Below are 26,692 nucleotides of genomic sequence, written 5' to 3'. Positions count from 1 at the left end.
GAAGCGGATTCTTAACCACTGCGCCACCAGGGAAGTCCCTACCACATTGTCTTGATTCCTCTAGCTTTAATTGTAAGTCTTTAAGTCAGGTAGTATAAGTCCTTTTCTGCTCAATTTTGATTCTACTCCCTGCAGTTTCTCCAGTGTGGGGGCTTAAACTGCTCCAGCAATTTTAGTCCTTGCTGCAGAAATGTTGTCCTTGCCCTTCCATTTTGAGCTGCTGCTCTCAAATTGGCCATTCTGCTTTCTGGTGAATACTTGTTGGCTATTTTGGGGTCCTCCTATTCTCAAACCATTACTGTTGTTTCTTTCTTAATCCTGCACAGATGCAGATACTTTCCAGATTTGGTGGATGTTTATGGTTTTTCTCCCATTGGAGTATTTTGGAGATACCTTTTCACCTAGTTTTCTTATGCATGTTGTCCATGAGTATTTGGTTGTGCTATTTTTAAAAAAATTGTTGTAAAAAATGCATAATATAAATATATAGTGCATCAGTGTTTACTACATATATGTGTGTGTGTGTGTGTGTGTGTGTGTGTGTGTATGTATGTATGTTGGTTTGTAACAGATCCCTAGAACTTTTTCAGATTGCAAAACTGAAACTCTATACCCAGTGAACAAAAACTCCCCTTTCCTTTCTTCCCGAGCCCCTGTCAACCACCATTCTACTTTGTATTTCTAGGAGTTTGGCTACTTTACATTTGTCATATAAGAGGATGCAGTATTTGGCTTATTTCACTTAGCATAATGTCCTCAAAGTTTATTCACATTGTAGCATATGACAGGATTGCCTTCTTTTTTAAGGCTAAATAATATTCCATGTATGTATGTACCACATTTTCTTTATCCATTCATCTGTTAATAGATGTTTTGGTTGCTTCTACCTCTTGGCTATTGTGAATAATGTTACAGTGGACATGGATGTGCAAATGTCTCTTTGAGATTCTATTTTCAATTCTTTTGAATATATACCCAGAAGTGGGATTGTTGGATTATATGGTAATTCTATTTTTAATTTTTTGAGGAACCTCCATACTGTTTTCTACAGGGGCTGTACCATTTTATATCCTAGGCAACAATCCACAAGAGTTCCAGTTACTCTGCACCCTCAATAACACTTGTTATTTTCTGGAATTTTGATAGTGGCCATCCTAACCTGTGTGGTTTTGATTTGCATTCCCTAGTGGTTAGTGATGTTGAGCATCTTATTATATGCTTGTTGGCCATTTGTAGGTCTTCTTTGCAGAAATGTCCATGTAAGTTCTTTGCCTATTTTTAAATTGGATTTTTATTGTTGTTGTTGAGTTGTTGGAGCTCTTAATATATTGTAGATATTAACTCCTTATCAGATATATGGCTTGCAGATACTGTCTCCTGTTCTGCAGGTTGCATTTTACTGTGTTGATTGTTTCCTTTGCTGTGCAGAAGTTTTTAGGTTTGATGTAGTCCCATTTGTCTATTTTTACTTTTGTTGCCTGTGTTTTTGATGTCGTATCTGAGAAATCATTGCCAAATCCAATGTCATGAAGCTTTTCCCTTTTATTTTCTTCTAGGAATTTTGTAGTTCAGGTCTTAGGTTTAGGTCTTTAATCCATTTTGAGTTAATTTTTCTATGTGGTGTAGGGTAAGGGTCCAACTTTATTCTTTTGAATGCGGATATCCAGTTTTCCCAGCACTGTTTGTTGAAGAAACTATTCTTTCCCAATTGTGTAGCATTGACACTTTTCTTAAAGATAATTTGACCATATACATGAGGGTTTATTTCTGGGCTCTCTATTCTGTTACATTGGTCTTTATGCCAGTTCACTGTGATATTTTGATGCTATTTTTTTGTATGGGAATTCAGACAGATTGATGAGCTACATTTCTGCTACCTCCATCTCCATCTTCTCTCAGATTTTTGCTTTTTATAGATTTGAAGAGGATGTCTTCTGTTTTCCACCATGTAATTGATAAAAGTGTTGATTGGGACAGGGGAAAACAGATATCAACTGAAGGCTGTCCTTTAGGTTGCCACTGGTTTCTTAATAGGCTTTGGATACCTCACTTACGTTAAGGAGATAATATTAACAATGGGAGCTCCTTTAAATTATATTCTTCAAGTAAAGGAGTTAAGTCTTAAATTGACCTACTTTTTCTTGTCCCAAGCCTGTCTTTTGTGGCAGATTCTGTGCTGCTAGGTATGTAATCTCATTGTTAATAGCAACCTTGTGTGATGGGCATTATATTAACCATATTTTGAGGTTGAGAAAACAGATTTCGAGAGATTAAGTGTATTTTTCAAGGTCACAAGACTATGAAATAGCAGAGCCTGAATTTGAACCTAAGTCTGACTAACGTCCAAGCCTGGGTTCTTTCCAATATACTAATCAGAGGACAGATATACTATGTCTGCCATCTTTCTTTATCAGAATTCTTCTACTTCCTGTCTAAGGACAAATCTATGTCGATTCTGTTCTTGTCCTCCTTGGGAGAGATGAGGGTCAGTTAGGAACCAAGGGACAGGCAATCTTTGATGAAAATAATAGGACATTTTAGATGACGTATTGTTCTACATTATCTGTTCATTTACTTGTAAAATTATTTCAAAGGTCAGTCATAAAGGTTACTGTTTCATTTGTGTAATATTCCTATTTAAAAGTTTCTGTTAGTACCCTTAATTAAAAAAATTTTTTTTTTGGCTTTTCACTATTTTTTCCCAACTGTTTATTGAGGTAAAATTGACAAAATTTAAGATATTTAAAGAACACATCATGGTGATTTGATATAGATATGCATTGTGAAAGGATTCCCCCATCTAGTTAATTAACTCATCACTTTACATATTTATCTTTTTTTTTTTGAAAACAAGTTCTACTCTGTTAGCAAATTCCAGTTTTACAATACAGTGTTATCAACTGTAGTCACCATGTTTTACCTTAGATCCTCAGACTTATTCATCTTATGGTTGAAAGTTTTTACTCTTTTACCATTCTCTCCCTGTTTTCCGCCAGCATTACTCTAAGTGAAATACACCAGACAAAGACAAATACCCTCTTCATTAATAAAGCTAGAGACTTCTGCTTTTGCATGTAGATATTAATAAATTTACTCTGTTATTTGGTTTATATATTTGAAATGTGTTAGCCAGTCAGAAAGTCCATACTTTAATTTCCATAATTATTCATGAATAGTTTTGCAGTATTACATGTGGACTGAGTGTAAAGTTTGCTAAGTGTATAAATCATCTGAAAAACAGAGTCACTGTGTAAAGAAGTCACCATGTATATGCATCATGCACTTTTAGACAACTTGAATTGCATTTTAAAAATTGAACTATAGTTGATTTATAGCATCATATTAGTTTCGGGTGTACAACACAGTGACTCAGCATTTTTATAGGTTATACTCCATTTAAAGTCACTACAAAACAATGACTGTATTTCCCTATTCTGTATAGTACATCCTGTAGCCTTTCCATTTTATACATAGTAGTTTGTACCTCTCAGGTCCCCTACCCCATCCCGCCTCACAGCAAAAATAGAGACAGACTCACAGGTATAGAGAACAGACTTAATGAATTGCTTTTTAAAGCATGAAAGAATGTCTGCTTTTAAGATTTTTCTTTTGGATATACCATTACTTATCATTTTATTTGGATTCTCAAGAAATTACATTTCTCATCATTGAACTTAAGTGATGCTGCTATTGTGTCAAAATAGGAATAAGAAATATCTCTGTTCCAAAATTTGGAATTTTTTAGTTTTTCTAGCCCTTATTTCCTTAGACTCATGACCTGATTTCTAAACTATTATTTTCTTCCCTAATCTTTACCCATTGTTATACTGTGCCTACATCTGTGCTTTTATTGACAAAACTTAATCATTTAAGTGTTGTTTAAAACCCCAATTCAAGTTTTAAATGTCCTCACAGCAGGTTTTATCCTTAGCACCTAACACAAGGCCTGGCATTGTTATTGTTGAATAAACAAATTGCTGTAGTAGTCTGCTTTCCATATTTTTTTGGATTTGTCCTCTTACCGTTCTGCCCAGTTTTCTAGACCACAAAAACTAGTAGCTTGTACTAAAACTCGTTCTAACCATTGCTTTCTGTGGCAGTTCATTCTGTTTTTTTTTTTTTTTTTTTTTTTTTTTTTTTGTGGTACGCGGGCCTCTCACTGTTGCCGCCTCTCCCGTTGTGGAGCACAGGCTCCGGACGCGCAGGCTCAGTGGCCGTGGCTCACGGGCCCAGCCGCTCCGCGGCATGTGGGATCTTCCCGGACCGGGGCACGAACCTGTGTCCCCTGCATCGGCAGGCGGACTCTCAACCACTGCGCCACCAGGGAAGCCCCATTCTGTTTTTGATAGTTCTCATTCTCACAAGGTTCTTCCTTTATACTGACTCAAAAATATCTCCTCTGAATTATAGTTTTTGGCTCTAGTTTGCTCCACTCTATCTTCTTCCACATAATAGCTCTTTACATATTTGGATAAAGTTCTCATATGTGCTTCTTAACTTTTTAAAAAGAGTTTTCTGACTAAATCTTTTTATGTAAAATTTTCCAAACCCTTTACCAGTTTGAAAGGGCTTGATTTATCAGAGTGCCTCTTACAGTGTATTATACTTTGGATTCTTTACTGACAAGGAATCATAGGTCCATTCTAGCTTAAGAAGGAGGAGTATCATTACAATACTTCAGAAGTTTGATGACAGATGCAACAGTGCTGCCAGAGTTTACTGGAGGTAGACCTGTTCTACTGGCAAGCCTCTGCCGGGGTTTCTGCTGTTCTATAACTGGCTTGACTCCCTGTGGTTGCCTGAGCTCGCAAGTCTTGATACATCTTTTTAGCTGCTTTAGTCTCTCATTTCTTCTATTCAAAATTTCCTAGCAGAGAAATCAGATTTGTCTAGGATACCTTTTACAGCCAGGTCACTTTGGTCATAAGTTGCTTTCCGGTTTATAAATGCCCTTGCCCACCTAATAGTCCCATTCATGGACTCAACAAGTATTTTATTAAGTATCTAATATATACTAGTAATTGTTCTAAATGCCTGGGATACATCAGTAAACAAAGCAGGCCAAAATCACTGTTTTCACTCTAGTGAGGTGAGACAGACAAGTAGCAGTAAATGTGATAACCAAAATAATGATTTCATAATTTCTCTGTGGCTGGTGAGAGGAGAGACAGTATTGTGTGCTTCTGAGCATGACTGCTGCCCTTCATTGAGCTGTGGGTGGTGCCATTTTCGATAGAAGGTGATATGGGCAGCTGGACTTCATAAAACAAGTCTAGTGTAGATAACCACTGATTGTTGTTTAGATAAATGATCTAGTTGTTTAGATAAATATACAGAAGATTTAGCGAATTATGCATTAGAGTAATTCTCAAAGTTCAGAGTCTGTGTTAAACAAATTAGTATATATTTTGTACGTTTACACTTTAAGCATACACCAGCCACTTAAATGATTAATTTTTGTCAATTGGTACAGTCAACAAATATCAAGCATCCTGTTTTGTATAGAGCAGAGTATTACATTTCTTCACTTAATTAACCCCTACTAATTCTTCAGTTCTTCTGCAGATGAACTTCTTCCTTATACTACTGGCAACTCCGCACCTATAGCATACTACTTAGTAACCCCCGAGAATACTTTTTGACTTTCCTGGGGTCATCTGGTAAGGCTAAAACAGTCATTTTGACTGAGTGGTTGGATCATCCTAGGTCACTTGCTAATCCTTGTGGCTGGGTTGGGTAGTCTGGCAGCCCTACCAGGACCCAAGGGAAAGTGACTTACCACACGTAAAGGAGGGAAAAGTGTGCCTGATCACGCCAGTATTTCCTCACCCTTCCTAAATTTGTTTGGGGCAGTTTGTGTAGCATTTGCACTTTTTTTCAAAGAAGGCTATTTCCAAATGTGCTGGTATCCTGCCAAGAGTCCCCCTTTTTATGTATGAGCTCCATTTGGTCATCATATTTCTTGTTTTTATGATAGTAGAAGAGTAGAAGAGTAGGGGCTGGAAAGAAAAACATGAAGACCTTGACTAATAACCGTCCCCTCTTTTTTTTCAATTTAGCTGCATGCAATGCAGTGAACAACCACAATTTTGTCAGCTTAGCACCTCTCCTTTCTAAGAAGTGGTCCCGTTTCTTTTGAGGAATTTCTCTCTCTCCCTACCCAGTCACCCAGCCCCATTTAATACATAGTGCAAATAGGAGCTGCTTCCACAGCCACTCACTCTGACTTACATGACCTGTTTCATCTCTGGACATAATTATCAGTCCACTGGTGGACATTTGACTCTAGAACAGTCTTCCTTCAATGTGGCTTGCTCCTCAATGTAAAAGGTCATCTTGTCAGCATTCTTAAATACAACCAGTACTTCCTATAAGAATGGTTTTATATAAATTATATAAACTTGGGAAATAAGTTTAAACATTCAGACTAAACTCTTAAAATCCAAGAAACAAGGATCAGACAATGTTTGTTTACTTCTGTAAGGTATTTTCCTAAGTTCCTCAAAAGTTGTTAGCTGCATCAGTTTACATATTTGATATTCAAAACCAAGGTATTGTAGCTCTTTCCACATTTTACTTGTGAAATATCATTTTAGCATTTTTATTTTTGCCTTTTTATAACCTAATTTCCATTTACAAATAACATTATCATATGAAATCTATCACTCATGAATCGTATTTCTATGTGCACTTATAAATGTTACATCAGCATTTCAAACTAAGCTTTCATATTATTGAAAGACTGCATATCATTATGAAATAAATAAATAATATGTTGCTCCTGGAGAACTTTTGAAAGTTATGCTCCTGCTTACGAGGAACTTTTTTACTTCTCAAATTGGCACTAACTAAAACAAAATTTAAAATAACAGTTGTTGGTGAGGATGTAGTGAAAATGCCAGTCTCATTCTTATACACAGAATGTAAAAAAATTATTAATATCTTTCTAGTGAGCCCTTTGGCTTTGTGTGAGTCTTTAAAATTTTCATATTCTTTGATCCATTAGTTGTATATCTAAGAATTTTTCGGGCAAAAGTGAGATGAGGATAAAGATTTATATAGAAAAATGTTTTTTGTAGCATTATTTATAATAGAGAAAATAGAAAATGCATATTATGATCAAGGGCCCATTATAAAATATTAATAGTAAAGCATTATATAAATCTACGTTTAGTATTATCTCAATTCTGATGAAAAATACATGTATGAAAAAAGCCTAGGATAAAACGTTAACAGTAATTGTCTTCAGGTGTGGGATTATGGGTGATTTCTTCTTTATATTTTTATATATTCAAAAAATTTCCTGCAGTTAACATTTGTTAATTTTATAATTAGTAAAAATTAACGTGTTAAAATATTTTCTGAGCCTGCAATGCATGAAGTATGACTTTCAGAACTGAATAAACAATATAGGAACACCTGGTTAAATATGATGAGGTAAATAACATGCATTTCTCTCTTTTTTAAAAGAGAGGAGGGCGTCCCTGGTGGTGCAGTGGTTGAGAGTCCGCCTGCCGATGCAGGGGACACGGGTTCGTGCCCCGGTCCGGGAAGATCCCATATGCCGCGGAGCGGCTGGGCCCGTGAGCCATGGCCGCTGAGCCTGTGCGTCCGTAGCCTGTGCTCCGCAACGGGAGAGGCGGCAACAGTGAGAGGCCCGCGTACCACAAAAAAAAAAAAAAAAAAAAAAAAAAAAAAAAAAAGAGAGGAGATGTAAGCTTAAAACAATTTCTGCCAATATTAACGAATCTATTAAAATAAACATTTAGCTCCATATGAGCTAAGTGCGAGGCATTCAGTATGCCAAGCACTTGGGCATATAAAGATGGTACTGAAAGAACAAGAAGCTTTCTGTCATTTCTTCTGTAAAGTTTTCCATAGTTTCTCTGCTACGTTAGGTTAGGTTCTCTTCTATCATTGTACTTACTATGATATACTGAAATTATCAGTTCATTTTTCTGTTTCTCCTAATAGCTTATCAGTTCCTTGAGGATAGGGGCCATATCTTTTTCATTGTGTATCCCAGTATCTAGTAATTTGTTGAATTAGCCTTGATGTGAATGTAAGAAGTGGTGATGCTTGAGGTGGATTTTGAAAACTGAATGCTTATGATAAATCACTTTTAGTTTACTTTACTCTTTTTTTTTTTTTTTTTTTTTTTTTGCGGTACGCGGGCCTCTCACTGTTGTGGCCTCTCCAGTTGCGGAGCACAGGCTCCGGACGCGCAGGCTCAGCGGCCATGGCTCATGGGCCCAGCCGCTCCGAGGCATGTGGGATCTTCCCGGACCGGGGCATGGACCCGTGTCCCCTGCATCGGCAGGCGGACTCTCAACCACTGTGCCACCAGGGAAGCCCTACTTTACTCTTAATGAAATCCTTTATTCTCCTATAATACGGGGTATGTGAAGAGTTACTATACTGCAGCAGTTGTCAATTGTAGTATATGTGCTGCCGAAGTGAGCACAGTTGTTAATTTTAATTGAGAATGTTTTCATTTTGCCTTTGTCAAACGTGACCTCAGTTTTAGCAGATAGTTCAGAGTTGGTCAGTAAAATGAACTTAACTTTCTGTTTATCTTTTAAAGGTAAGATTTGGTCATAAAGTGCTTTTAAAGTCTAGGTGAGGGCCGGGGGGAGTTCAGTTCACAGGGATGAGGATGAGAGATGATAGTGAATTTTTTTTTTTAAATTGAATCAGATGATCACCCTGACACTAAAAACCAGGAAAAGATATCACAAAAAAGAAAACTATAGACCAGTATCACTGATGAACATAGGTGTAAAAATCCTGAACAAAATAGTAGCAAACAGAATCCAACAGCACATTAAAAGGATCATACACCATGATCAAGTGGGATTTATCTCAGGGATGCAAGGATTCTTCAATATATGCAAATCAATCAGTGTGATACACCACATTAACAAATTGAAGAATAAAAACCATATGATCATCTCAATAGATGCAGAAAAAACTTTTGACAGAATTCAACATCCATTTATGATAAAAACACTAAAGAAAATGGGCACAGAGGGTACTTACCTCAACGTAATAAAGGCCATATATGACAAACCCACAGCAAGCATCATACTTAATGGTGAAAAACTGAAAGCATTTCCACTAAGATCAGGAGCAAGAAAAGGATGTCCACTTTCACCACTCTTATTCGACATAGTTTTGGAAGCCCTAGCCACAGCAGTCAGAGAAGAAAAAGAAATAAAAGGAATACAAATTGGAAAAGAAGTAAAACTGTCACTGTTTGCTGATGACATGATACTATACATAGAAAATCCTAAACATGCCACCAGAAAACTACTAGAACTAATCAATGAATTTGGTAAGGTTGCAGGATACAAAATTAATACACAGGAATCTCTGGTATTCCTATACACCAACAAAAATCAGAAAGAGAAATTAAGGAAACACTCCCATTTACCATTGCAACCAAAAGAATAAAATATCTAGGAATAAACCTGCCTAAGGAGGTAAAAGACTTGTACTCAGAAAACTATAGAACACTGATGAAAGAAATCAAAGATGACATAAACAGATGGAGAAATATACCACGTTCTTGGATTGGAAGAATAAATATTGCAAAAATGACTATACGACCCAAAGCAATCTACAGATTTAGTGCAATCCCTATCAAACTACCAATGGCATTCTTCACAGAATTAGAACAAAAATTTTACAATTCATATGGAAACACAAAAGACCCTGAATAGCCAAAGCAATCTTGAGAAAGAAAAACGGACTTGGAGGAATCAGGCTCTCCGACTTCAAACTATACCACAAAGCTACAGTAATCAGGACAGTATGGCAGTGGCCCCAAACCAGAAATATAGATCAGTGGTACAAGATAGAATGCCCAGAGATAAACCCACTCACATGTGGGCACCTAATTTACTACAAAGGAGGCAAGAACATACAATGGAGAAAAGGCAGCCTCTTCAATAAGTGGTGCTGGGAAACTGGACAGCTACATGTAAAATAAGGAAATTAGAACACTCCCTAACACCATACACAAAAATAAACTCCAAATGGATTAAAGACTTAAATGTAAGGCCAGACACTGTAAAACTCTTAGAGGGGGCGTCCCTGGTGGCGCAGTGGTTGAGAGTCCGCCTGCCGATGCAGGGGACACGGGTTTGTGCCCCGGTGCGGGAAGATCCCACGTGCCGCAGAGCGGCTGGGCCCGTGAGCTATGGCCGCTGAGCCTGCACGTCCGGAGCCTGTGCTCCACAGCGGGAGAGGCCACAACGGTGAGAGGCCCGCATACCGCAAAAAAAAAAAAAAAAAAAAAAAACTCTTAGAGGAAAACATAGGAAAAACACGCTTTGACATAAATCACAGCAAGATCTTTTCTGACCCACCTCCTAGAGTAATGGGAATAAAAACAAAAACAGATGAGACTTAATTAAACTTTAAAGCTTTTGCACAGCAAAGGAAACTATAAACAAGACAAAAAGACAGCCCTCAGAATGGGAGAAAATATTTGTAAATGAAACAACAGACAAAGGATTACTCTCCAAAATGTACAAACAGCTCATGGAGCTCAATATCAAAAAAACAAACAATCCAGTTAAAAAATCGGCAGAAGACCTAAATAGACATTTCACCAAGGCAGACATACAGATGGCCAAGAGGCACATGAAAAGATGCTCAACATCACTAACTATTAGAGAAATGCAAATCAAAACTTCAGTGAGGTATCACCTCACACCAGTCAGAATGGCCATCATCAAAAAATCTAGAAACAATAAATGCTGGAAAGGGTGTGGTGAAAGGGGAACTCTCTTGCACTGTTGTGGGAATGTAAATTGATATAGCAACTATGGAGGACAGTACAGAGGTTCCTTAAAAAACTAAAAATAGAACTACCATATGACCCAGCAATCCCACTCCTGGGCACATACCCTGAGAAAACCATAATTCAAAAAGAGACGTGCTACAGTGTTCGTTGCAGCACTATTTACAATAGCCAGGACATGGAAGCAACCTAAATGTCCATCGACAGATAAATGGATAAAGAAGATGTGGCACATATATACAATGGAATATTACTCAGCCATAGAAAAAAAGAAAATTGAGTTATTTGTAGTGAGGTGGATGGACCTAGTGTCTGTCCTACAGAGTGAAGAAAGTCAGAAAGAGAAAAAACAAATATCATATGCTAACACATATATATGGAATCTAAAAAAAAAAAAAAAAGGTACTGATGAACCTAGTTGCAGGGCAGGAATAAAGAGGTAGACATAGAAAATGGACTTGAGGACATGGGGTGGGAGGGCGAAGCTGGGGCAAAGTGAGAGTAGCGTTGACATATATACACTACCGATATAAAATAGTTGGCTGGTGGGAAGCAGCAGCATAGCACAGGGAGATCGGTTCGGTGCTTTGTGATGACCTATGGGGGTGGGATGGGGAGGATGGGAGGGAGGCTCAAGAGGGAGGGGATGTGGGGACACGTGTGTGCATATGGCTGATTCGCTTTGTTGTGCAACACAAACTAACACAGTATTGTGAAGCAATTATGCTCCAATAAGGATCTATTAAAAAAAAAAAAGTAATGAAGCTATCAGGGAAGAAAAACAAAATTTGAATCAGGTGTTAAGGTTCCTTTACTTAGATGTCCAAATAATCAGAATGTTGTCGCTTTTACTTCAAAGTGAGTTGGAACAACATGTAGAACATGCAAACACATGAAGCTCTTAAAAAGGATTGCAGAGGGACTTCCCTGGTGGTCCCGTGGTTAAGACTCTGCACCCCCAATGCAGGGGGCCCGGGTTCAATCTCTGGTCAAGGAACTAGATTCCACATGCTGCAACTGAGAGCCCACGTGCTGCAACTAAAAGATCGCGCACACGGCAACGACGGTCCTGCTTGGGGCAACGAAGACCTGGTGCAGCCAAATAAATAAATAAATATATATATTTTAAAGTATGGCAAAAAGCAATTAGGCCTAACATGTACTCTCTAGCCCCAAATTACTCACAGATTATATCCCCAAAGTTCAACTTTAAGTTGATCTGGTTTTTAGTGTCACAGGGTAATTTTATAACAATAATGCTATATATAGTCCAATGGTCTTCAACCTGAGGCATTTTTGCCCCCCTAGAGCACATTTGGCAGTGACCTGGAGACATTTTTGGTTGTAACAACTTGGTGATTGTAGGTAGGGTGCTATTAACTTCTAGTAGGTTGAAGCTAAGGATGTTGCTAAACATCCTATAATGCACGGGATAGCTCCCAGCCCCCTGCCTCCAACCCAACAAGGAATTATCTGGCCCAAAATGTCAGTAGTGCTGATGTTGAAAAACCCTGTCTAGACAATGGTCAAGTTCCCAGGCCACTCTAAAAATCTTTATTTAACCCAAAACAGTGCTTATAACCCATAACTGAAGCTTAGTGCTAATGGTACCATTTCATTTGTCACTTAAAATTACTTTGTCTCCATAGAAAAGTTCTTCTTAAATATCAACTTGAGATACTGAGAAGACGGCTTTCCTTACTGGGAACAAAGTGCAGTTGCTCCCATGGTGTGGAGACTCCAATTTTAATGCCTCTGTCTGTTGTTCCTAGCTTTTCATACTTGTTACTCTTTTGAGAGTCTATAGGATAGGGATTGCCTATCATTTCAGTGTTATGTTTAGAAGGTTGTTTTAGACCCTTTAAAACTTGAAAATGTTTAATCAGTATATCAATTTATTCAACAAATATTCATTTAGAAATAAGTATTAATGAGTATTCAGATTTTTAAGTACCCTATAACCAAATTCACTTTGATTTTATTAATAGGGTCAGGAGCAGGTCTGGGGAAAATAATCCAGAGGTTTCCACAGAAGGACTGGGATGATACACCTTTTCCACAGGGAGTTGAACTGGTAAGTTGGTATTGTTTTATTGTACTTTTATAATGATATTTTTCTTTTCATGTTTCATTTATGGTTATATTTATGTTGCAGTTACTTTTAAATAATTTGGTGATTTAACTGTAACACATTATTAGAAATAATTGCCCTAATACAGTAAATTTTGAATATACTGATTCTGGAATGTCTGTTTTGCTGTTCTTTTTCCTGTTTAATCTTCTCTTTAATATTAAAGATGAAATAGATGATTTTTATATACCTGGAAGCTGAAAAATTCCTCTGATTCTTTTAGTCACAATCTTAGCCTAGTAACTTCAGTGATAGTGTGTCACTAATCAAATATTTATTATATTTTTTTCTGAAAATTTCTAGGTCGTTGATTTAGTGACAACTAAACAAAAACACAGACAAACGAAACCAAAGGTTGGTTTAATAGTGACCAGTCATGGTTTGAGTTTGGCCTTGAAATCAGAATCTGAATTCTTTCTTTCTAGTTACAGAATCTGTATGTTGCTTTATAATAGTGCAGTTCAACTGCTTTATTTTTGTCAGCCGTTTTAAAGGAATTTAATGGTGGAGCATAATTTGTGATGACCAGGACATTCTGTCTGGTGGTGGATCTATGGTGGTAAAATGAGAGACTGAGAAGATGATCACTAAAGTATTTTTCAATATGACTATAAAGTTTAGAGAATGCATATATGTGTGTATGTTTGTGTATTCACTTATATTGTGTGTACGTTTACATACACACACATATACATGAGCAGTGTTCATCAAAGCAGTTCTTGTTGAGCGATCATTTGGTATAATATGACAATGAAGAGGAGACTGCCTGGGTTGAAATCCCACCTGTACGGTATGACTTCTGACAAGTTACTTAACTTCTTTGAACAGCCGTCTTCATCTATAAAATGAGGATCATGATAATACTACTCTCATAGGGTTACTGCAAAGGTAAAATGGGAAAAATATAAATAAAATGCTTAAAACAGTGTCTTCCATAAAGTAAGTGCTCAATAAATGACGTAGCTTGTTAATGTTATTATTGTTACTGTCATTGTTGCTGTTTGTTTGACATATTGCAGCACCTCCCCCAGAGGAAGAATTGTTCATTCTCTTGTTAGCCTGGATCAGAAATATTTATTAGGAATAAAACTGATGTTGAAAATTATGAATTTTCTTGTCCTAGCAAATGAGTGTCCATTTCTGCCTCGCTGAGGATAAAAGGTACATTTCTAAATGCTTAATTTTGATTGTTAAATCCAGTTTTGTAAAGAAGGCTGTGGGTTCTGTAGACACACAGAGAGGGTAAACCTTGAGTTTAGGCATTAAAAATGGGGAAAGAACGTGAGGATCTTTGAGATAATAGAAAATACATAGTGGTCTCTGCCCCCAGTTCCTGGCACAGAGCTTCTGGAGTCAGTCTAATTTCCTAAGTGTTATGAGTGTCTTTGATCCCAGTTCCTGACACAGGGTTCCTGAAACCTTTGTAAGTTCCTGGGTGATATGAATGTCTTTTGTTCTAATGAGGCGACTCTGGGTGGGCTCCTGGATGGCTCCTGGATGGGAGCTGGTCACTGGAAAGACCAAGCCATGATTAGAAGCTTGGAATTTTCAGCTCCATCTGCTATTCTGTTGAAAAGGGAGAAGGGCTGAAAATGGAATTAATGATTGATCATGCCTACGTGACGACGTCACCATAAAAATCCCCAAAGTTGGGATTCGGAGAGCTTCCAGGTTGGTGAAACATGCACCTACTGGGAGGGTGATGCACTCCAACTGTACAGAGAGAGAAATTCATATGCTTGGGACCCTCCCAGACCTCACTCTGTGTATCTCTTCATCTGGCTGTTCATCTGTATTCCTTATCATATTCTTTAATAAACTGGATAATGTAAGTAAAATGTTTTCCTGAGCTCTGTGAGCCACTTGAGTGAATTAATTGAATCCAAAGGGATGGAGGTCACGGGAACCTCCGATTTATAGCCAAGTCGTACAGAAGTTGTACTACTGTACAACCTACTTGCAATTGATATCTGAAGTGGGGGTCAGTCTTGTGGGACTGAGCCCTTAACCTTAATCAGTGAGTTAAATTGTAAAATTGTAGGACACCCAGCAGGTGTTGTGAATAATTGCTTGTTTGGGGGGGAAGAAACCCCACACTGGGTGACTAGAAGTGTCAGAAGTCAAGTGTTCTGGGTAAGGTAAAAGTTACCACACAGATGGAGGAGAAAAGTAGGTTTTTAAGAGAGCCCTTGTATTCCTTTCTGTTCTCTTCCACATGCCTGCAAATAGTAGTAATTGGTCTTATGGTGTGGATAACTGGTGTTTGTACTATTAAAGCTTTTAAACTCTGCTTCACTGTCCTTTTTAGTAATGATTGAAAGGGGAAAATTTTGGTACTGGAGACCTTTTAGAACTTTTTGTGAGTTCCTACCTCCCCTCACATCAATGTGTGGATGGATATAAACTACATCAGTTTGAAAATATGAACAGTGAACCACCTTCATAAATTTCAAGAACAGCAGACATTATTGGGTCAGAGAGAGATCATGATTTGACTCTAGCTATTTAGCTATGACTGAGCAGGAATAATTTTTGTGTTTTGAAAGCTAAGGCATAGATACTGTGATGCCTCTGATATTTCTCCAGTAGTGATGGAGAGACACATGTTGATTTTAATAGTTAGTAAATGGATATTTTTTCTTTGTGTGACAGACACTCCCATGTTCAAGTGCTGTCAGTATCTCTCCAATAACAAGTAGAGCCGTGTGTTGCTGGATTGGTGAAACCGAGGTGTTAAGAGGTAGCATAACTTTTCCTCACCTAAGATTTTCCTAGATGACATCTTGGCTGATTCTTCGTGAAGCATTTCAAGATTTTGGGAGCCAGATTCGTATTTAAAGAATAGGTGAAGTGCTGGATTACATTGGGAATTTTTTCTTTTAATTTTTTCGTAACTGATAGCAATTCTCATCCTCTAATGTCTATTGTGCTTTGTCAGGTACAGAATAAATTTGTTTATCTAACAAAGCCCATTTTTAATTTTTATTTAAAATTTTTTAAAATTTTATTGTATTTTTTTATCTTTTGGCTGCACTGTGTGGCACGTGGGATCTTAGCTCCCCGACCAGGGATGAAACCCGTGCCCCAGCAGTGGAAGCACAGAGTCTTATCCACTGGATCACCAGGGAGGTCCCCAAAGCCCATTTTTAAAACATAATAGAACATTAACTGTTAAGTTTTTGTTGTCTTATTATTTATGGCTTTGTGCTTTACTTTATATGTTAGGGAGGTGCAACTATTCTGCATGTTAACAGCAATAACTTGAGTAACTGTGATATACTGTGTGATCTAGAGCAACTCCTGCAACTTCAAGACCAGAGATAGGCCTAATAAAATTTTACTCTAATTGAAGGTGATTTGGCTCAGAGCCTAGGTGGTTTTTTGATTCCAGGGTGGTGGTGAGACCCTTTTGTGATGATTTACATGGAAAAAAATCTTACCCTACCAAGGTGGTAGTAGCGGAACAAGTTTTTAGCATGTAACATTAATGTTAATATCTAACAGTTACATACAATTCACAGACTGTGATGAACTCACACATTAGATGATTAGAGGTAGTATATCTAATTTAAAGGTAGGTAAATTGAGGATTAGGAAGTTTTCAACGATTTCACTAAGGTCTAGCAGCTCAGATGCAGCAGAGCTAGCATTCAAACCCAAGTTTTTTGACTCTTAGTCTCAGCCAAGATCTGAGAATATTCTGAGAGTATTCTCAGAGTGACACTTTAAGCTATGGTTAGCATTTGGACTTTAATGTAAATGCAAGATCTGAAAACAGGATTCTATAATTTGGAAGAACTGAGGTTCAGAAATGTTTAAAAGCATGCTGTGTTAAAAGAATGCTGTGTTGCCTCTTCAATAAGTGCTGCTGGGAAAACCAGACAGCTACATGTAAAAAATGAAGTAAGAATACTCCCTAACACCATACACAAAAATAAACTCAAAATGGATCAAAGACCTAAATGTAAGACCAGACACTATAAAACTCTTAGAGGAAAACATAGGCAGAACACTCGATGACATAAATCACAGCAAGATCCTTTTTGACCCACCTCCTAGAGAAATGGAAATAAAAACATAAATAAACAAATGGGACCTAATGAAACTTAAAAGCTTTTGCATAGCAAAGGAAGCCATAAACAAGACCAAAAGACATCCTCAGAATGGGAGAAAATATTTGCAGATGAAGCAACTGACAAAGGATTAATCTCCAAAATTTACAAGCAGCTCATGCAGCTCAATATCAAAAAACAAACAACCCAATCCAAAAATGAGCAGCACACCTAAATAGACATTTCTCCAAAGAAGGTATACAGATTGCCAACAAATACATGAAAGAATGCTCAACATCACTAATCATTAGAGAAATGCAAATCAAAACTACAATGAGGTATCACCTTATACCAGTCAGAATGGCCATCATCAAAAAATCTACAAACAATAGATGCTGGAGAGGGTGTGGAGAAAAGGGAACCAATGTAAATTGATATAGCCACTATGGAGAACAGTATGGAGGTTCCTTAAAAAACTAAAAATAGAACTACCATTCAACCCAGCAATCCCACTACTGGGCATATACCCTGAGAAAACCATAATTCAAAAGAGTCTTGTATCACAGTGTTCACTGCAGCTCTATTTACAATAGCCAGGGCATGGAAGCAACCTAAGTGTCCATTGACAGATGAATGGATAAAGAAGATGTGGCACATATATACAATGGAATATTATTCAGCCATAAAAAGAAATGAAATTGGGTTATTTGTAGTGAGGTGGATGGACCTAGAGTCTGTCCTACAGAGTGAAGTAAGTCAGAAAGAGAAAAGCAAATACCGTATGCTAACACATATATATGGAATCTAAAAAAAAAAAATTGGTTCTGAAGAACTTAAGGGCAGGACAGGATTCAAGATGCAGACGTAGAGAATGGACTTGAGGACACAGGGAGGAGGAAGGGTAAGCTGGGACAAAGTGAGAGAGTGGCATGGACATATCATACACTACCAAATGTAAAATAGCTAGTGGGAAGCAGCCACATAGCACAGGGAGATGAGCTCGGTGCTTTGTGACCACCTAGAGGGGTGGGATAGGGAGGGTGGGAGGGAGATGCAAGAGGCACTGGATTTGGGGATATATGTATATGTATAGCTGATTCACTTTGTTATAAAGCAGAAACTAACACACCATTGTAAAGCAATTATACTCTAATAAAGATGTTAAAAAAAAAAAGAAGGCTGTGTTATTAGAAACCAACTTCACTTATCTTTTTCGGAGGATAAACCTGGGTTCAGAGCATAGTATTAGACTTGAAATTATTTTCTGTTGCCATCTTTCCTGCCCACACAACAAGTATTTCATGTATTTAAATTCTAAATGAAAGGTATTGTAAACAGTGCTGCAGTGAACATTGGGGTGCATGTATCCTTTCGAACCATGTTTTTCTCTGGATATATGCCCAAAAGCCAAGACATAGAAGCAACAGATGAATGGATAAAGAGGATGTGTACATATATACCATGGAATATTACTCAGCCATTAAAAAGAATGAAATAATGCCATTTGCAGCAACATGGATGGACCTGGAGATTATCATACTAAGTGAAGTATTGGTAAGTCAGACAAAGACAAATATCATATGATATCACTTATATGGGGAACCTAAAAAAAAATTTTAAAAAATGATACAAATGAACTTATATGAACAAAACAGAAACAGACTGACAGATTTAGAGAATGCACTTATGGTTACCTGAGGGGAGAGATAGATTGGGAGTTTGGGATTGAGATGTACACACTGCTATATTTAAAGTAAAATTCCTTTCCATGAAAAAAAATAAATGAAAGGTAATTCTGTTCAGAATGAAGACTAAACTTTATGACTTGTGGAAAAGGATTTAAGGCATTCATTTGCTAATAAGTCAAATCCCAAATTTAATTTAGAGGATGCTGAATTTAGTCTTGCTGCTTTTGTGTAAAGAAATTGCCTTCTCTTTCTTTTCTTCTATTGAGAAATGCTGAACTTTAATTTGGATGGTTTTTAAAAATAAAAATATGAAAATAAGCTAAACCAAACATAATGACTGCTTTTCCAATTCTGGGATATTTTTATCTTTTTCTTGTGCCTTTTAGGCATACATGGAAACCACAGACAGTCATATAAATAAAGTTTCAGTTAATTTTAGCGACAATATTTCAAAGAAAATTTAAGAATTGTTTTGCAGAGGCATTCTATGGCTAACAATCTATTTCTGATTATGGGAAGAAATATTTTTATTGGCTTGGTTTTGGGCATCAACAAAATAGTATTGTTTAGGCACTAGCTCTTTTTAAAGATGCCCTGTCTCAGAAGTGAATTTTTTTATATCATAATTCAGAAAACATGCCACCATCTTCACTAGGGAATGCCTGCACTGAGGCATTTGTAAATCTTTCTGATTTTTTTAGAAGTCTAAAGTACTGTGATAAAAAATGTTGTGGCTTGAGTAAAAGAGGATTAACTGTGTCGTTAGAATTTATAAATTTGAGGTTCTTAAGATATTAGCTCATTTATTTAAGTTATAGACTAATGATTTGACTACCTTCAGCATGAATCCAGTTTTCTGTAATTATAAGTATAGATTGGGGAGAAGAGGTAAAAAAATCTTGTATTCAGCATTCTGCAGTTGTAACATAGAAGTAGCCTTAGTATGGGATGCTATTTGAGGGCAGAGAAGTAAGTATAAGTATCATGTAATATTTTAATTCTTTTAGTTGTTTAGAATGCATTGAATACCGCACATCGGCTAGCAGTTGTCCATCTGACCTAGATATAAATACTGTTTGGTCAGGAAACTGAGTGTAGAAAGGACGGAAGAGAATTTTCTCCCCTCTTTGTAGAGGAATATGCGTGAAAGGAGAATGAGAAAGGTAGTGAACATACTGGATGACAGAATCAGGGTTCACAAAGATTTTAAAAGGCTGGAGTTATGGGCCCTTTATATAAGAGGATTAAATATAATAGGTGAAAATGTAGGTCCTGCATGTGAGTATAAAAAACTGGCTGTATAAGTAATATTTAAAATAAAGATAGGCTGGATACTTTCCCAGCCAGAGAGATTTGAGATAAGAAGACAGCTAAAAATAAAAAATATATAATTATAAACGAGACCTATGAAAGATACTGTAGGTAGCATCTAAAGCCTCTGTGCTGAGGTAGGGTGCTTGGTGATGAATTTAGTTTTAAAGCTGGTGTAAAGGATGTGTGGGAGAACTCTTGATTTTGCATAGAGTTGAGGCTGAAAACAAGAACATTGCTATGAAGTATGAAGACATGGCTTTTTTAAATTTATTTTTTAATTGAAGTATAGTTGATGTACAGTGTTGTGTTAATTTCTGCTATACAGCAAAGTGACTCAGTATTCTATGAGTAGTCTATGAGAATACTCAATGTATTCTATTCCATTACGGTTTATCCCAGGATATTGAATATAGTTCCCTATGCTATACAGTAGGACCTTGTTGTTTATCCATTCTATATGTAATAGTTTGCATCTACTAACTCCATACTCCCAGTCCATCTCTCCCATACCACCCCCCACATGGCAACCACAGTCTGTTCTCTGTGTCTGTTTCTGTTTCATAGGTTCATTTGTGCCATATTTTAGATTACACATGTAAGTGATATCATATGGTATTTCTCTTTCTCTTTTTGACTTACTTCACTTAGTATGACAATCTCCAGTTGCATCCATGTTGCTGCAAATCGTATTATTTTGTTCTTTTTTATGACTGAGTAGTATTCCATTGTATATATGTACCACATCTTCTTTATCCGTTCCTCTGTCAATGGATATTTAGATTGTTTCATGAAGACATGGCTTTTGAAACATACTAAGGACTACAAAAAAGGACTTTTAAAGTTATGTTCACAGCAAAGCAAGTGGATACAAATGGGGTTTAAGCTGGAAAGTGGTGGTTTGAGCTCACATTTTTGTTTCCTACTCCCAAAGACACAGTTGTCTCTTTGAAGTGATAAAACTGCATAGCAGGTAGGAACTCCATCCTGTAGATGGAGTCTAGAGGATGCATCTGAGATAGTGGATTCTCTCAGCATCTCTGAGGTAGAAGCTAGTCAGTCTTGGTGTTACTCTTCTCACATTCCTTGATGCTTACTAAGGTGGTTTGTTATACTGTACTAGACTTTCAGTAGCTTACAATTCTGCTTATTTTACTAATGTATTGATAGCCTCAGTTATGCTAGAGAATCACCTACCCAGTCTCCATGGTCTGCTCTCAGAACCACCTCAGGAGAGGTTTTCTTGCCATGTTGGGGTCCTGCTATCCGTAATGCTTTGACGCCATAGTGAACTTCCTGAAGAAGACGTAGAACTACAGTACACAAGCCTGACCTACTACAAATTCATGTTGTTTGCAAACGGCCTGGCCCCGTTACCACACAGAATACTGCTACTGATCTCTCATTTAACTGTCTGTCATATCACCACTATGGGTTGTTCTATACTTTTTCATGTCCAGTTCCTTGTTCAATTCTTCATTTTCCATTGATCCCAGGTATTAACTTTAAAAAGTCTTTTCTTGAGTTTATTTCTTAGCTATTATCCTATTTCTTCTTCATTATAAAATGTTTCAAATGATTCTTCTTCATTTGCTGTCTCTATTTCTATTAGAGACTGGTGTGGTACTCTGGAAGCAATATGGGATCTGAAACTTTAAAATCTTAAGCAAAGTTAATTTATCTTTCTGATAATACTGCTTTTCCTACAGGACTGTTATCAGGTGATTGTCTATTAATATTGTAATAAGCTATAATATTATGATTTCTTGCTGTCCACTCGCATCTCTTACATCCATCTCACCCACATTTCAGAGGTTTATTCTGAAGTACACTTTATGTCCTCTCCATTCTGAAATCACAAAGTTGAAGTATAGTAATATTTTCTGAATTCATTAAGTTAATAAATACTAGATGTTATAATAGGTGAACCTTGAAGCCTTAGTTGCTAGAATGAAACAAGCTTTTTTCTTCTTACTTGCATAATCACTTACTTGATTAGTGACAGTGGTGTAGACAGGAGTGTGGTTTGCTGTCTTCAAAGTGTGGTTCTCAGGGTCATCTTGGGCATCAACATTCAGTTGGCAGAGTAGTAAAAGAAAGCATGGAGGTGGGTTTTATGGGGTAGGCCTGGGAGGCTGTATACATCACTTCTATCCTGTTCCATTCATCAGAAATCAGTCATTTAACCACAGTTAACTGTAATGGGAGTTTGGCAAATAAAGCCTAGATGGGTGCCTAGGAGAAAAGTGAAACAGATTTAGTGAACAACTACCTTTCTTCTGCCACAGTGTTCTTGCTGAAGTTCAGAGGCCTTTTCCCTTATCTTAATTCTCCTTGACCACTTTATTTTTCGACATCATTAATTCAGTCTTTGTGGTAAAATAAAAAATGAACACTGTATTTAGTTTTTGTCTCAGTTCCTGGCACAAAGTTCCTGAGATCTTTGGAATTTACTGTCTTTTGTATGCTAATGAGATGGCTTATGAATTTAGGGAACCCTAGGTAGCTTCAGGAAGGGGGCTGATGTGCCACAGGAACCAACCATGTGGTTAGAGGTTTGGAAATTTCAGCCCCACTGGGGAGGGGAGAGGGGCTGGAGATTGAGTTCAATCACCAATGGCCAACGAGCTAATCAATCATGCTTACCTAATGAAGCTTACATAAAAACCCCTAGATGAAGGGATATAGAGATCTTCCAAGTTGGTGAACACATCTATGTGCTGGGAAGGTAGTGTGATTGGAGAAGGTGTGGAGGCTCTGTGTCACCCCCTCCCTCGATACCTTGACTTATCTATCTCTTCTATTTGGCTCTTTTTGAGTTATATACTTTACAGTAAACTGTTAAGTGTAGGTAAAGTGTTTTTCTGAGTTCAGTGAGCTGTCCTAGTGAATTATTGAACCTGAGGGGGACAGTCATGTGAGCCCCTGAATTTGTAGTCTGCAGGCAGAAGTGTGGATAACTTGGTCATCCCTTTTGCAGCTGGCATCTGGAGTGAGGGCAGTCTTGTGGGGCAGAGCCCTGACCCCTTGATTGTGGGGTCTGCACTGATTCTGGGAAGTTAGTGTCATAAATGAATTGAATTGTTGGACACCCAGTTGGTATTGGGAAAAAACACATACTTGGTGTCAGAGAAAATACAACAGTCTTCATCATGCTAATTTTCTCTTAATGTCAGTTAATTCTCTTCCATTTTTCCCTATTTTTGTTTTATTTTGTTTTTGTGGCCCCCTTACTACAGACTTTCTGTAAGATTCAGTTTTCATTTTTTGGGTATTTTGTTTTCTCTGGGAAGTGATGGTATCACTATTCTGTCAGTCTTTGGTACTTGAATCCTAGTCATGCCTGTGATTATTGTTTTCTGCAATTCCTGTAATCTAAGTGTATAGCCTACATGTCTCAGACAGAGCTAAGCCATATTTTGGTATCTCTTTCTAATACCGGACTTCTAATGTGGGGTGAGCTCTGGTAACAAATAGCCTTGGAAGGTTAATCAAAGTTAGTTCTTGCCTAATTTCACTTGTAGCAATTTGTCCTATAGCAGAACTGACACTTGGATAAATAATATATATTATTCAAACCAGAATGCTTTTGAGAGTGAAAGGTAGTGAATCGGAAAACATGCATCCTGAACAAATTGATTTTTATGGTTACTTATACATATGCATGTGTAAAGTTATTCAAGGCAAAAAATTGGAAACTACCTAAATGTCTATCAGTAGGTGACTGATTGAATTAGTAGTGCCACAGTCATTCATCAGAATATAATGCAACTGTTAAAAAGTATGATAGAAGATGGCCAACAAGCAGATGAAAAGATGCTAATGTCACTAACCATTAGGGAAACGCAAATCAAAACAGCAGTGAGCTTCACACCTATTACGACGACTAATATAAAAAAACACAAAGTGCTGGCAAAGATGTGGAGAAATTACAGTCCTTGTGTACTGTTGGTGGGAATGTAAAATGGTACAGCTACCGTGGAAAATGATAGGGCGGTTCCTCAAAAAATTGAGAACGGAATTACTGTATGGTCCAGCAATTTCACTTCTGGGTATATACCCCAAAGAACTGAAAGCAGGGACTCAAATAGATTTTTTGTTCACACGTTCATAGTGGCATTATTCACCACAGCCAAAAGCAATCCAGGTATCCACTGACAGATAAATGGATAAACAAAATGTGGTATATACATACAATGAAATATTACTCAGCCTTAAAAATGAAGGGGATTCTGACATGTGCTACAACATGGATGAACCTTGAGGACATTATGCTAAGTCTATGGATATAGATTTTCAGTTTTGCAAGAAGAAAAGTGTTCTGGAGAGTGATTGCAGGACAGTATGAATGTACTTGACACTACTGAACTGCACATTTAAAAATGGTTAAGATGATAAATTTTATGTTATGTATATTTTACTACTATTAAAAACTTTTTAGAAAAATATGACCTAGAGCTTTGTTCAGTGACGTGAATCAGTCTCTAAGACACATTGTATAGCAAGTAGCCAAAGAATTTGGAGAAGAAAGAACAAAGTTGGAGGACTTGTACTACCTGGTTTCAAGGCATACTGTAGAGCTCAGTATTCAAATGTGGTATTGGCTTAAGGATTGTCTTTTGTAGATCCATGCTACAGTCTAGAAGCAAACACACACATTATGGTAAATATATATTCAATAAAGTTGCCAAGGTAATTCAGTTGTGAAAAAGATAGGGTTTTCAACAAATGGTGCTGAAACAACTGAATGTCCATTTGGAAAAAAAAAAAGCCTTGACCCTGCCTCACAACCTACAGAAAAATTAATTTGAAGTAGATCATAGACTAAATGTAAAAGCTAAAAGTATAAAGGTTTTTAAAGGAAAACTTAGGAGAACATCTTTGCAACCTTTAGTTAAGCAGAGACTTTAAATAGAACACCAAAAGCATGAACAAATAAAGTTTACCTGGAATGCTTGAAAACTCTTGAAAAATAGTGTATCATCATGCAGAAAAGGTGGACAGTCGGATAATAAGAAGTCCCATTTTGTTTCATAGATTTCACTTGGATCTACAGAATCTCTGAATCCTACTTGGACCTTCTGTTTCTTGCTATTTACCTTTAGTGAGGAGGAGGAGACTGGAAGAAATGAGGGGACATAGGAGATTCTAGCAGCAATCCACCTAGGGTCTCAGAGCAAAGTTTTCTCAGGTGTTACCTATTCTGCCGAGCCAGGTTTTCTTTGTCCAGCCAGAAATTTGGATATATTCAAATTTGTGGGGCGACTTTTATAAATAGAACTTCTTTATCAAAATTTTAATTGCTATACATGGTAGCCAACTTTAGATATAAAAACATTACTATATGTGAAAGACTTTGCGATATGGAGGAAAGAATATTGAACTCTGGGATTTTATTTATCTGTCTGTATCAGTATATATACCTATATATAGATATATAATTTGATTAAGAAAGGCAACAGCTATTTAGAGAACATCAACTCTCTAGGTCATATAATCTATTTTCAGTGGTATATAAGGAATGATATTTTGATACTATCCATCCCCCCACACCCCCGTTCTTGTTCTAATCAAGTTCTTTGGTGATCCAGACATACTATTTACTGCATGAAATATGTTCACATCTTTTTTCTTGAGTTTGTATTGTGCTTTGAGTATTCATGTGGAACTTTCCCTGCTATGGATATGGTCATTTTTCTTATAACTTAACAAATGTGTCAGTTTTAAAAAATGAAGTATTTGGTGGCCTCTAGTGGTACTTATGTGTCTATAAAAAGTCACTGATATCACCAATGTACAGAATTTTAGGTGGAGAGTTACTAAGTTGACAAAACTTACTGAAGAAAAGTTTTTTAATCTTTGAGAACTAAAAGTTTATTAATCAGTTATAAATCTATCAGTGATGTGGCTGTATCTGTTATAGTAAATTTTATCTTTCCTTACTTTGAAGACATGCCTTGAAATTATATATATATATGTGTGTGTGTGTGTGTGTGTATATATATGTGTGTGTGTGTAATACATATGTCATTTTTTAAAATAAAATTATTTATTTATATATTTTTTATTTTTGGCTGCCTTGGGTCTTCGTTGCTTCGCACGAGCTTTCTCTAGTTGCGGTGAGCAGGGGCTCCTCTTCGTTGCGGTACGTGGGCTTCTCATTGCGGTGGCTTCTCTTGTTGCGGAGCACGAGCTCTAGGCACGCGGGCTTCAGTAGTTGTGGCATGTGGGCTCAGTAGTTGTGGCTTGCAGGCTCTAGAGCACAGGCTCAGTAGTTGTGGCGCACAGGCTTAGTTGCTCCGCGGCATGTGGGATCTTCCTGGACCAGGGCTGGAACCCATGTCCCCTGCATTGGCAGGCGGATTCGTTTTGTACTTATGTCAGCAGTAGTTTACTATTGCATTTTACTGAAATGTGTCTATAAAGGGGATGGTAGAATGATTTCTGACATCTCCTTAAATATAATAAAAGCTAAAAATAGGGCCAATATTTCATAAGTTATTATAAAGATAATCAATCCTTAGTAAAGTTTCTTTCTTTCTTTCTTTTTTTTTTTTTTGTGGTACGCGGGCCTCTCACTGCTGTGGCCTCTCCCGTTGCGGAGCACAGGCTCCGGACACACAGGCTCAGCGGCCATGGCTCACAGGCCCAGCCGCTCTGCGGCATGTGGGATCTTCCCGGACCGGGGCACGAACCCGTGTCC

General features: G+C 37.3%; 1 protein-coding gene across 4 annotated transcripts in view; it reads left to right on the top strand.

The window, feature by feature from the left end:
- SBF2 (SET binding factor 2) overlaps positions 1-26,692 on the top strand; it is a 465,356-nt gene that overhangs the window by 72,434 nt on the left and 366,230 nt on the right. For all 4 annotated transcript variants that reach the window (XM_032640039.1, XM_032640040.1, XM_032640038.1 and 1 more), the window contains exon 2: positions 12,796-12,881. In XM_032640039.1, coding sequence (XP_032495930.1) covers positions 12,796-12,881 — 86 coding nt within the window. The remainder of the gene's footprint in view (positions 1-12,795; positions 12,882-26,692) is intronic.

The sequence above is a fragment of the Phocoena sinus genome, chromosome 8 (assembly GCF_008692025.1).
Source record: "Phocoena sinus isolate mPhoSin1 chromosome 8, mPhoSin1.pri, whole genome shotgun sequence".
NCBI classification, from domain to species: Eukaryota; Metazoa; Chordata; class Mammalia; order Artiodactyla; family Phocoenidae; genus Phocoena; species Phocoena sinus.
This window is presented reverse-complemented; position numbering and strand designations above follow the sequence as displayed.